Consider the following 11786-nt stretch of genomic DNA (forward strand, 5'->3'; position numbering starts at 1 on the left):
GGGAGAGTCCAAAGTCCGGTGAAGTTCCGTTATCCGCTTTTGCACACGGCACTCTTGCTCTGCCCGCGAAGTCTCCATTCTCTCTCGATCTCCATCCTTGGTCTCCAATCTCTCTCGCTCTCCTTCGTTGGTCTCCAAACTCTCTCGCTCTCCTTCGCTGGTCTCCAAACTCTCTCGCTCTCCTTCGCTGGTCTCCAAACTCTCTCGTTCTCCTCGCCGCGCCGTTACTACGCAAATTCGCCGCGTATCTGGTAAGCGGCCGGCCATCTGCTGCTGCTTCTATTTGTGGGGAGTTATTCAACTCCTCACAGTGTACTGACGTTTATTGAGCGGAGCGCTTGCATGCTTGTGACGATAAGCGCTCAACCTACAGCAACACTCCGCCATCAGTCAGTTCACAATGAAGAGAGCTGTAAGTTTTGTCACCTAGGACCACATAATCTTAGAGCATGTAGCCGTTTTCAGGAAATGGACCCCAAAACACGGTGCCAAGCCATTATTCAAGTAGGAGCATGCACAAATTGTTTGTCTACCGCTCATAAGGTTGAAAACTGTGGATCACCGGCCACTTGTCGAGTCTGCCAGCAACGGCATCATTCACTGTTACACCAAGGACCGACTAGGAGTCCAGTGGTCGGCGCAGCAACCATTGCAGGCTACGACAACCCTAGAGGATATACTCTGCTCGCGACCGCAAAGGTATCATTACAAGGGCCAACCGGTTAACTACAAACATGTCGCGATGTAAAAGATGTTGGATCACAGGTGAATCTTATCTCAAGGAGGATGGCAGATCTGCTATATCTTAAGGAAATGTCGCCACCGATTGAAATATCTGGAGTCGGAGAAAAAACAACAACAGCAATTGGATCAATACTAAGGCTCTTATCATGTACATCAGGTTTTGAAACACTAGTAGAGGTATTTATTATTCCCACAGTCATTACAGACCAACCGTCAGTACCGATTGCAACCATTCTTAACATTCCCGTGGGACCTACAAGAAGCGTGACTTTTGTTTAACATTTCTAAATTTAACCAAGAAATATCTAAGTTTTGTTGAAGAAAGTCCACGGTCAGTGCTTTGTTAGGTGCTTTCTATTCAATTCGGCCAAGGGCTGACCGACATCACGCCTTCATTGAGGGTACCTCTCAATGGGAGTGAGAATGTTCGTACCCAAGTGTGCTCAACATGACTGGCACCCAACAAATCAACCAGTAGCCAAGTTGGAAACATTACCAGGCGCTCAGTAGCACCCACTGCAGATGAGAGTTGCTGATCAGCATATTATATGTCTCACTTACTCACCGTCTTAACGGTACACTGACCCGCCAATGCAGTCAGCACATTTTGCAGTGTCAGCCGAGCCAACCACGCAAACTGCTACCATAATCAAAACTCCCTTACCTACCTACCTACCTACTTTAGAATATAGCTTCTTTCACTAATCATTACACTAAACTTCCGTGTTCTAAGTAGTATATAAGCAGGTATCAAATGAATAATAAATCAGTTATTAACGCAACTCATAACTCCGCGGCTCTACTTCCTACTTCTGGGAAAAGGACTCATAATAGACATCTCAACTAGCCCAACCTCAGCGCAGCTCAGCAACGCCTGTGGTCCGGCATAGCAGTAACCATCGTAACCGTTGCCGCGACGTGATCGGCTCGCCAGTGTCTACTTCGGTTAGGCACAAGCAAATACATTTCAATAAAAAAAAATTTTTAGTATGAAGATTGTGGGCGCCACAGGCTTAGGCAGTTTGTGTGCGTAAGAGTGGGCGTGGCAACGTTTTTTGAATCAATAGATAGGTATTGACGAGACTAATACATTTCATTTAAAATATTTATCTAGCATGAAAATTGTGGGCGGCAGAGGTTTGGGCGGTTTGTGGGCGTTAGAGTAGGGTGGCCTAACAAATATGCGCTGCGAACGGAATCTAAATATGAAACCCCAATTCTTTATCTGTGATAGTTTCCGAGATGTCCGCGTTTATATTTACGATTTTTTGAAGTTTGTGTGCGGTTTGTGGGCTGTTTGTGGGCTTTAACGAGGGAGTGACCAACCTTTCAATCGATAGGTATTTATGAGAGCAATATATTTCAGTTAAATTTTTTATTCTAGCATCAAAATTGTAGGAGCCACAGTTTTGGGCGGATTGTGGGGGCTAGAGTGGCACCCTGCTGAAATAAATTTGCGCTGGGCAAGAAGCTAAGAATCTATATGCAAAATCCCAATAGCCTAGCTCCTTTAGTTGCCGAGATCTCAGCATTTATAAGGACGGACGGACAGACGGAGGTGGCTAGATCGACTCGGCTAGTGATCCTGATCAATAATATATATACTTTATGGGGTCGGAAACGCTTCCTTCTGCCTGTTACATACTTTCCGACGAATCTAGTATACCCTTTTACTCTACGAGTAACGGGTACAAAAACTTTCAGCTTTAAAACGAGTAACGGGTATAAAAATGGCTAGTAGCTCCTGCAGCAAAAACAGCTTGACATTACAATATTATAAATAAACAAAGATTCGAAAATAATTCGGAGACGCGTGACTAGTATAAGTTGGTTGAATATATATGTCAATTCAATACCTCGATTTTCCATCAAAATGCTTGATAAAACTAATCCTACTCCTACTCCTCTAATTTATTTTTGTTTTATTTCTGATCTTTTCCTAACAGTAGGTTATTACATTTTTATCATGTTATGATTACCCCAAATCCCAGACACTAACTCATAACATTTAGCTAGCACAATATATAATCGAAGATATCAGACTCTTCAAAACAAGATTTACCTACAACTCAATTTCCCATCTGCAATCCTAGGAGAACCGTTTAATATTTGCAGTTTAATTGTCTAGTTTATTGATTTTCACAAAAACGGCACTAACCATTTTCGCATATGACACATTTTTGTATAAGTCACGTTTTAAAGTTATTAATCAACAAAAATTGCCACATTTACCAGTTCAGAACATCTAACATTGCCTTCAAATTGCAAATTGCATTCAAATTTTTTGTGCGTATCCAATCTCTTTTTTAAGGTCCTGAAAATTGTAGATGATGTTAAGTAAATTAATATAAGAATCTGAAGTTCTACCACTTTTGGAAAAGCTCGCTAGACTAGCAGGAAAACAGCTATAAATAGTTAAATTTCGTACACCCGTAAATACTAAAGCTACAGGCAAGCTACGATATAAAGGTATTAAGAAAGACTTTGTACGCATTTCTAACATGATTTGTGTGAACACCATTGTTTAACAAAGGAGAACGCTATAGTCGAGTACCTCGACTATCAGATACCCGTTACTCAGCTTAAGGGACCAAAGGGAAATTGAGATATGCAAGCAGCAAAGCGAGATTTAAATGCGTCACCTACCGGCGGTATACAGATTTAAGCGTTATGGTCGTTAGAGTGGGCGTGGCAATATTTTTTTTGGATCAATCGATAGGTATTGACGAGACCAATACATTTCAGTTAAAACTTTGTATCTATCATGAAAATTGTGGGCGCCACAGGATTAGGCGGTTTGTGGGCGTTAGAGTGGGTGTGGCATATTCGCGTAACAAACTTGCGCTGCGTACAAGGCTACGGAATCTAAATATGATATCCCAATTCTCTATCTTTGATAGTTTCCGAGATATCCACGTTCATATTTACGATTTTTTGAAGTTTGTGGACGGTTTGTGGGCGTAAAAGTGGGCGTGGCAAACTTTTTTTTATCAATCGATGTGTATTGATGCGAACAATAAATTTCAGTTAAAATTTTTATTCTAGCATCAAAACTGTAGGAGCCACAGTTTTGGGCGGTCTGTGGGCGTTAGAGTGGGCGTGGCACTCTTCTGAAACAAACTTGCGCTGCGCAGGAATCTCAGGAATCTGCATGCCTAATCCCAGTATTGTAGCTCTAATAGTTTTCGAGATCTCAGCGTTCATACGGACAGACGGACAGACGGACAGACGGACATGGCTAGATCGACTCGGCTAGTGATCCTGATCAAGACTATATATATACTTTATGGGGTCGGAAAGGCTTCCTTTTGCCTGTTACATACTTTCCGACGAATCTAGTATACACTTTTACTCTACGAGTAACGGGTATAAAAATGTTAAGCAAAGGTTTTTTTTATTCCGATTCTTTTTAGACTTTTCTTAGATTTCTTAAAAACGGCCCTAACGAATAAGGGTTAATCGTAAAAGTATAAAGCCATTAAGATTCTCCACTTTGACTCATGACACGTTGTTGTTAAAAATTTCGTGTTTTAAAGCTATTAATCAACAAAACTTTTCACATTTACCAGTTTAGAACACCTAGCATTGCTTGAGCATTCATTTTTTTTGTGCATATCCAAACTCTTGTTTAAGGTCCTGGAAATTATAGATGATGCTTTAAAACTAAATATTACCACTTTTGAAAAAAACACGCAATTTTGGCAGAAAAACAGCTATAAATAACTAAATTCCGTAACCCCGAAACTTGTAAGCTTGTCGTCAAAGAGGTATTTTGAAATACTTTGTAAGAATTTGAACATGATTTGTCTTAGTACCAACGTTCAAAAATTAGGGGCAAACAATTTTTTGTATTCAGATCTTTTAGCCTTTTTTATTTCTCTAAAGCCACACTAACGACTTTGGGTTTATCTTAAAGTGTTTAGTCCTTAAGATTCTTTAACTTTTGCCATGTGACACAGCATAATCCGAAAACAAATTGATTTTAATATGCTTTGAAGTCATAAAAATGTCAAGATCATGTCCATAAAGAATATTCTTAGTTGCCCCCGTCGCCCCTACCCCATGTGACAACATTGATCATGTATCCTTTCCCTCATTATGGGCAATTAATATTCAGCAGGTTGCTGTGCACGTAAGAAAGGTCGCACACCCAAAGATGGTTATCTAAGAGGAACATGTCCGATCATTTTGGGGAATAATGTTTTCTTTGATTGTAAAACTAATGGTAAATTGTCTAAAACTCTCTCTTTTCCACGATGGATCATAGGGACCATAGGGATCATGGAGCTACCCGAACATACGCATCTGTCTATAACAGCATACATCTCACGACCATTGATAAGGGATGAAATCAGGACTGTGTAGAATCTCTCGAGTAGCCGATATACCTTAATCAAGAAAATATCTTTCCATTCTCCGTACCTGTAGTTTTAATTACAATTAAACAGTCAGAAGCATATTTTGTAGCTTATTATATTGTTTTTTCATTTAATTAAAGAAATTTCAAGAAAATATTTTCCACTCTCCGCACCTGTAGTTTTAATCACTGTGGACGGCAGTACACGTAGTGGCGAAGCGCGCAAGAGAGCGTGCGAAGACAACTACTATATATAGCCGCAGAATTGAAAATCTGCCATTGTGCGTTTATTTCAAGAGCTTTTCTATTCAACCATGTTACCAACTCCCTCGTTTCAGATCTTCCCTATTACATTGGTATCTAGAGTTAGTATTTTATGGTAATCTAGTATTACTTTTAATCTAGTATTTTGTTGTATGATCGTTGCTTGCCGACTTGTAGGGGGTAATTAATTAGCGATTATCAGCTGTGCTACGCCCCTGCTCGCAGCTTTCGATAGTCGGCATCGCAACGACCATAGAAAACAAAACAAACAGTGAGATGACCAAACATCGCCTGCGTTGAAGCGCTGTAGGCCTTCAATTAATGGGAAGAGGTGCCAGATGATGTACTGATCGTTTCTATACGCCTTGCTTGGTTTTTACTAGAGCAACGCGCACCTTGCCATCCGATCCGTGCGTTACTTCGGGGACTCTGCCGAGCAGCCACTTCTGGGGCGGTAAATTGTCCTCTTTGATGACGACGATGGTTCCTGGTAGAAGGTTGGCCGATTCCTTTGTCCACTTAACTCTTTGCTGCAGCCCCGCTGTGTAGTCACGGGACCAGTCTCGCCAAAACCGTCGCTTGATGGCTGATATAAGCTGCCAGCGTTGTAGATGAGTTAGGTCTTCGTCCGGATAAGGAGGTGCCGGTCCTGGGGGTAGAGCAGCGAGCGTGGTGCCTACCAGAAAGTGGGCTGGAGTAATAGCCTCTCCATCGTTAGGGTTGCTGCTGTCAGCTACTTGCGGACGCGAGTTAAGCACTGCTTCCACTTCGACCAGGATCGTCTAGACTTCGTCCTCCTTCAGCAAGGCGTTTCCGACGGCCCTCAAAAAGAGGTGTTTGGCGGACTTGACGGCGGCCTCCCATAGGCCCCCGAAATGAGGCGACCGGGGCGGAATGAAGACGAACTCAACCTGGTGATGGACGCCGTACGTTCCCAGTGTGCTGCGGACATCAGAGGCCATCTCCTGAAGCAGCCGTGAGGAACCAACAAAATTGGTTGCATTGTCGCAGTACAGTCGATCAAGCGGGCCGCGCCGCCCAACAAATCTGCTGAGACAGAGGATAAATGAGTTAGAAGTGAGATCCTTCAATAGTTCTAGGTGAACCGCTTTCGTTGAAAAACATATGAATACTGCGACATACATTTTTAAAGCTGCCTTGCCACGCACTCCTAGCGACACTCGGATTGGACCGAAGAGATCGACTCCGCTTATTCTAAAGGGTCGACTGATTCTGACACGGTCAAGAGGCAGGTTTCCCATTATTTGCGACATTAACCGTGGCTTATACCGGAAACAGTGCGTGCATCGGCGCACAACAGCACTGCACTCGCGTCGTGCATTGATCAACCAAATTGTCTGCCGAAGCAGGCCGACTAGGGCTCGTGGTCCTGCATGGCAATTAGCATAGTGCAGGTGCTCGATGTACAATATGACAAAACGATTCCCTTTAGGCATTAATATTGGGAATTTGGCACTGGGTTCTAGATCCGCGTGCGCTAGTCGACCGCCCACCCGCACCAATGTTAAAGTACGGGTTCCGAAAGTTTCGTTGCTGATAAATGGGCTAAGTTTTTGTTAAGAACTGGGTAATGGAAAATTTTTCTTTAATTTATTGAATTCGTCTGCAAACGATTCACGCTGAACAGCCTGCGCGATATAAGAGCACGAAAAACTAAGCTCGGTGGCTGATAGGACGTGGTCGTTCCACAATTTCCAGGCCCTGCCGTAAACAAAACGAAAGATAAATGTTGTAATTCTCACAACCTTCACATAGGAAGAAGAATTTTCAACTACTTGTAGCAGCGGATGATTTGAGACAACAGCAACCGTATGGGCGATTACTGGCGGTTTCATTTCGAGTTGGCTTTCGAGGGGCGTGTCAGCCAAGTGCTGATTAACTGGCCAATGAGTCGAGTCCATGGACAAAAACGAAGGGCCTTCAAACCATAGCGTCGTATCGAGATCTTTAACCGTAGTCCCTCGAGAGGGTAGGTCCGCTGGATTGAAGTTAGTCGGGACGTGTCGCCAGACTGCAGTTGGAGCCAGTTCGTGAATAGCCGAAACCCTATTTGCGACGAATGTTTTAAGTTTTGACAGATGAGTGCGCAGCCAAAAGAGAACAACTTCATAATCCGACCACATAGTAACCTGCTCGACGCGGTAAAGATTAAGCGTTTGCACATCACTCCATAACTTCGCTAAGAGGTGAGCCGCACAGAGTTCTAGTCGTGGAATACTAAGTCTATTGATCGGTGCTACCCTAGATTTGAAATGAAAGCATGGATCGCTTTGTGGGTGGGTCTTCAAGCTGTAGATTCTGGGCGTTGAATTTGAACGTATCCTGTTTTGGACTCCAAGTGAGACCCAAAGTTTTCGTATCGGCGTCTTCTCCAATAAGGACTTCTGACTCGGCAACCTGTCGTTCGTTGGGGGTACAATTCGACGCCCACTTAGCCAAGACGAACCCTGCGGAATCTAAAATCTCTGTGATTTCCCCTCGCAATTTCCTTAACTCACGGATGGAATCGGCCCCTGTTAACAAGTCATCGACGTAAAAATCATTTGCTAGAGCCTGTGAAGCTAAGGGAAGAGAATCGGAGTAGATCTCGCTAAGCTGCTTCAAACACCGTATTGCAAGGAAGGGAGCACTTGCCGTACCATACGTAACGGTGTTAAGCCGATAAATTTGTAGAGGGTCTTGCGGGGTCTCACGCCATACAATTAACTGGAACTTTCTATGGGCCTCATCTAATACCACTTGTCTGTACATTTTAGTAATGTCTGCCGACATAGCAAATTTATGGAACCGGAATTTAAGCAGCGTGGCATACAGGCAACGCTGAATTGTTGGCCCTACCAAAGAATTTCATTCAATGAAATTTGGGAAGTGGTTTTGCATGACGCGTCGAATACGACGACAATTGATTGCCCGACGGTACTTGTTAGGTTGAGGTATACCGATGCAGAAGTGTGTGATGAGCCTTCGTACAAATTCGACAACGAGATGACTGGCATGTTGCGACACTATGTCCTCTGCGTAGACAATTGATGCAAAGTGGTGCATTCTTTGCGAACTTGAACAGAGCTTCTACCGAGATATTAGCGTAAGATGTACAACTCTGAATGAAATGGCTGTCTGACTTGCAGAAGCAACATTTAGACTTAAGTTCTTCGACAGGTCGGGAAATTGCTAATGCCGCTTTGCTATATCTGGGCTTGTTCCCTAGCTGTCCCTGTTTGGGAGCTTTTCTGCCTGTCGTAGATTCCTCAGCCGCTAAGTGTTGGTATCGTTTATTAAGCGCCTCTGAGCAATCTTTCCATAACGGAATAGAATCGTAAGTAAGTTGCTCTTCCCATCGCGACCGCGTTTTGGAATCTACTCTAGACATGACGATGTGAATTATCATTGCGTTGGCGAGGGTTTTGTCGTTGTCGAGCGAGAGAAGAGATTCATATATAGCAGTTACAGTGTCGATAAGGGATCGCAACGCCGAGGCGGATGGCGGTTGCATTGTTGGGACTTTAAACAATCGAGAGATACTTTTAAAGTATATTAGGCACGGATTATCATAAACCCTGACCAAGCCCTGGTAAGCCTTTACTGTTCCTAAGGCTTTCTTCTCCAAACAGGATAACAGATGATTAAACTTTTCAACATTTGATAGAGATTCGACATCGTGAACTAAGCTGTTAAATAAACCTATACAATTTTTGAACTCGGCATAGTTGCCGTCGAATTTTGGGAGTTTCATTTGTGGTAGTATTCTGCTGTGTCTTGCTGAAGAATTTAAACTACTGTTATTTGCGAAGGTAGAATGATTTCTTTCTCCTTCGGGCCGGTTACAATTTGACATTAGTAATGCCTTTGCGGATACACATAATTCTTCTAACTCCTCTCTACATGCTAATTCATTATTAATTGCCCCTAATTGTTTCTTGCAACTCGAACGCCTTTTCGATGTATCCATTTAAAATACCTAAACGACATTCCATTTCGCACGCATTAGGGGGAGTTACTTGACCACGAACTGTGACCTCAGTTCTAATTATATGATTCTTATTCCGCTCAAGCTGTTCCAGCAATTCGTTTGTGTCGTCCTCCGCTGAGGGAGTTCTGCCAAAACGTTTCCGACTTCCACCCATTGTGACTAGCAACTTCCCGTTTTTAGATTATTTCTAACAAGCAAATGCCAATGCAATGCTGCTGGTAGCGATAGAATGTCCGCACTGTCCCACCGTACTAAAATTCTCAGCCAGGCTATGCGCGATTGGAGCAAGGAAGGCGAAAAGTCCGACACAACCAAAGAGCGCGCGAAGATTAGGGCAAAGCAGATTAAGCAAGACCGAATGTGTGTGTGTGTATGTGTTGGGTATGGGCCTTTGTGTGTGTATGTGACTGAAAGCCAAGTGAATTATGATATGTGTTTGTGCAAGTGATGGAAATAAAGTTTGCATATATTTACGTAGGCCACTTTACCATATACAATACGGATCGCTTTACAGGCGCTCATGCGATGAGATTGCGATTGGGATGTACTTCTCGGTGTTTCCGACGAGGTTAGGTTGAAGCCCGCTGATGCTCTCCTGTGACGAAATGGAGCTTAGGGACGCAGCCGATGTGCGCTCCCTCTACGATGATGTATGTGGGGCTCACCACTCTCCGGGTGCTCCAGAGACGAAGGACGACGTTCTATTGCACCTCTCTATGGGTGCCGACGAGATTGTGGCGAGGAGATGGACGCAGCCGATGTGCGCTCCCTCTACGCCGAGATGTAAGTGGGTACTGCGCTCCGGCTGTTCGGGCGCTCCAACGACGAAAGATTAAATTAAAGTTGCACGGGCGCGTAAATGCGTCTCCAAATCTTGGACCATGCACCCAATGTGCGATGCCGATGCATTTGTTGCGCAACGCAAATTGGCCGCGTGCACTTGTTATATAACTCTTGGTGATTTGCCAACTTATAACAATACGCAAATCCGAAGCTTAGAAGACGGCCAAGAACCAGTGTGTCCACCCGGGGGCGCCAATGTTTGCTCAGGAAGCAGGAGTAAATATCCAACTTCGCGAACCCACTGGTTTTATTTAAAACATTGCTTAGCCGTCATCTATGTAAATTGTGCGTTTATTTCAAGAGCTTTTCTATTCAACCATGTTACCAACTTCCTCGTTTCAGATCTTCCCTATTACATTGGTATCTAGAGTTAGTATTTTATGGTAATCTAGTATTATTTTTAACCCAGTATTTTGTTGTATGATCGTTGCTTGCCGACTTGTAGGGGGTAATTTATTAGCGATTATCAGCTGTGCTACGCCCCTGCTCTCAGCTTTCGATAGTCGGCATCGCAACGACCATAGAAAACAAAACAAACAGTGAGATGACCAAACATACTCTTCATATAATAAAATTGTCTGAATATAATAAATTTAGAGTTATCACAAAAAGTTATTTTTTAAAACCACTTTTTGACTATTTTCTCATTTCTTTTTAAATTTCAAATCATATAGCCCTTGAGATTCCTCAACTTTTAATATATAACACTTTTTGCCCTTAAAATTACCGTTTGGAAGATATTAAGCGACAAAAAGTGCAACTCGTTTCAGCTCCGTATACGAAATATTTCATACTTATTGGAACAAACAAGAAAAAAAACAATTCGATAAAAAATATTCTTATTAGATTTTTCCAAACGGAAAATCTGTTATGGTTTTAGGGTCCTTTACTTGCATGAAGCTAATCGAAATAGGAAACTTAATCTATTTGTTCTACCACTTTGGAAAAACCCGCTAGTTCGGCGGGAAATGTAAGAAACGACAGATTTTTCTTGGAATCTGAAACTATACAGCCCTTGAGATTCTAAACATGTGCTATTAAAATAGGTAATTGAAGCGATTAAGCTTGTTGTGCCTAATTTAAGTTTAATTTGTGTCTAAAATAAATAAACTATATTAAATTTATGTATTCGGCACGCTACAACAGAAAATTTACATGTAGGTAAATAAATACATATGTACTGTTGCGAACCGAAATCATAAATTTAATTTAGTTTATTTATTTTATCGAATGTAATATCATTTTTCGTCACAATTGTTGATATCAGAAATTTTTGTTAAAGGCGCGTTCGACACTACTTTTTACCTCGTTAAGAGGTGTTTTTGTTTGATAAATACATAGAAAAATTAATTAGAACCGGAGTCGAAGGCCACCGCATCCAGTGCTCTGTAATTTGTAATAAAGTTAGTCATTGTACGCTAAAATTAATTTGTTAAATAAATAAATAATGGCTGCGTTCAGCAGAACAACAATATCAAGTTTGTTCTGCTGAACGTCGATGACGACGTCGAACGCAGCCAATGACTTTCGTATAAGAGATTTTTTGATACTCAATAGGAGTATATTGACATCTAAATAGGACAATTT

At 42.3% G+C, this 11786-nt stretch overlaps 1 protein-coding gene across 3 annotated transcripts; it reads right to left on the reverse strand.

Annotated features, from left to right (window-relative positions):
- Positions 1–5275: 5275 nt before the first annotated feature.
- On the reverse strand, positions 5276–10853 carry LOC119559462. 3 transcript variants are annotated; one of them, XR_005220778.1, is made up of 2 exons: positions 9845–10853; positions 5276–6412 (listed from the first exon to the last, which is right to left on the reverse strand). XR_005220778.1 is itself a non-coding variant. In XM_037872568.1 (2 exons), exons 1-2 carry the CDS (start codon positions 6820–6822, stop codon positions 6148–6150), a joined length of 579 nt encoding a protein of 192 aa, XP_037728496.1. In that variant the 5' UTR covers positions 6823–7025; the 3' UTR covers positions 5280–6147. The 3 variants fall into 3 exon arrangements, 1 of the variants encoding a protein (XP_037728496.1); XR_005220777.1 differs by lacking the exon at positions 9845–10853 and adding an exon at positions 6509–9817; XM_037872568.1 differs by lacking the exon at positions 9845–10853 and adding an exon at positions 6509–7025 and having other exon boundaries at positions 5280–6412.
- Between the last annotated feature and the right edge of the window lie 933 nt (positions 10854–11786).

Source organism: Drosophila subpulchrella, unplaced genomic scaffold (assembly GCF_014743375.2).
Source record: "Drosophila subpulchrella strain 33 F10 #4 breed RU33 unplaced genomic scaffold, RU_Dsub_v1.1 Primary Assembly Seq24, whole genome shotgun sequence".
Lineage (NCBI taxonomy): Eukaryota > Metazoa > Arthropoda > Insecta > Diptera > Drosophilidae > Drosophila > Drosophila subpulchrella.

Bases quoted from the DNA above. Each gene is read 5' to 3' on its own strand.
- LOC119559462 (XM_037872568.1), bottom strand. From the start codon at position 6,822: ATGCCTAAAGGGAATCGTTTTGTCATATTGTACATCGAGCACCTGCAC. The intron at 6,413-6,508 runs GTATGTCGCAGT...CTGTCTCAGCAG, and splicing joins GGCAAGGCAGCTTTAAAAAT to ATTTGTTGGGCGGCGCGGCC.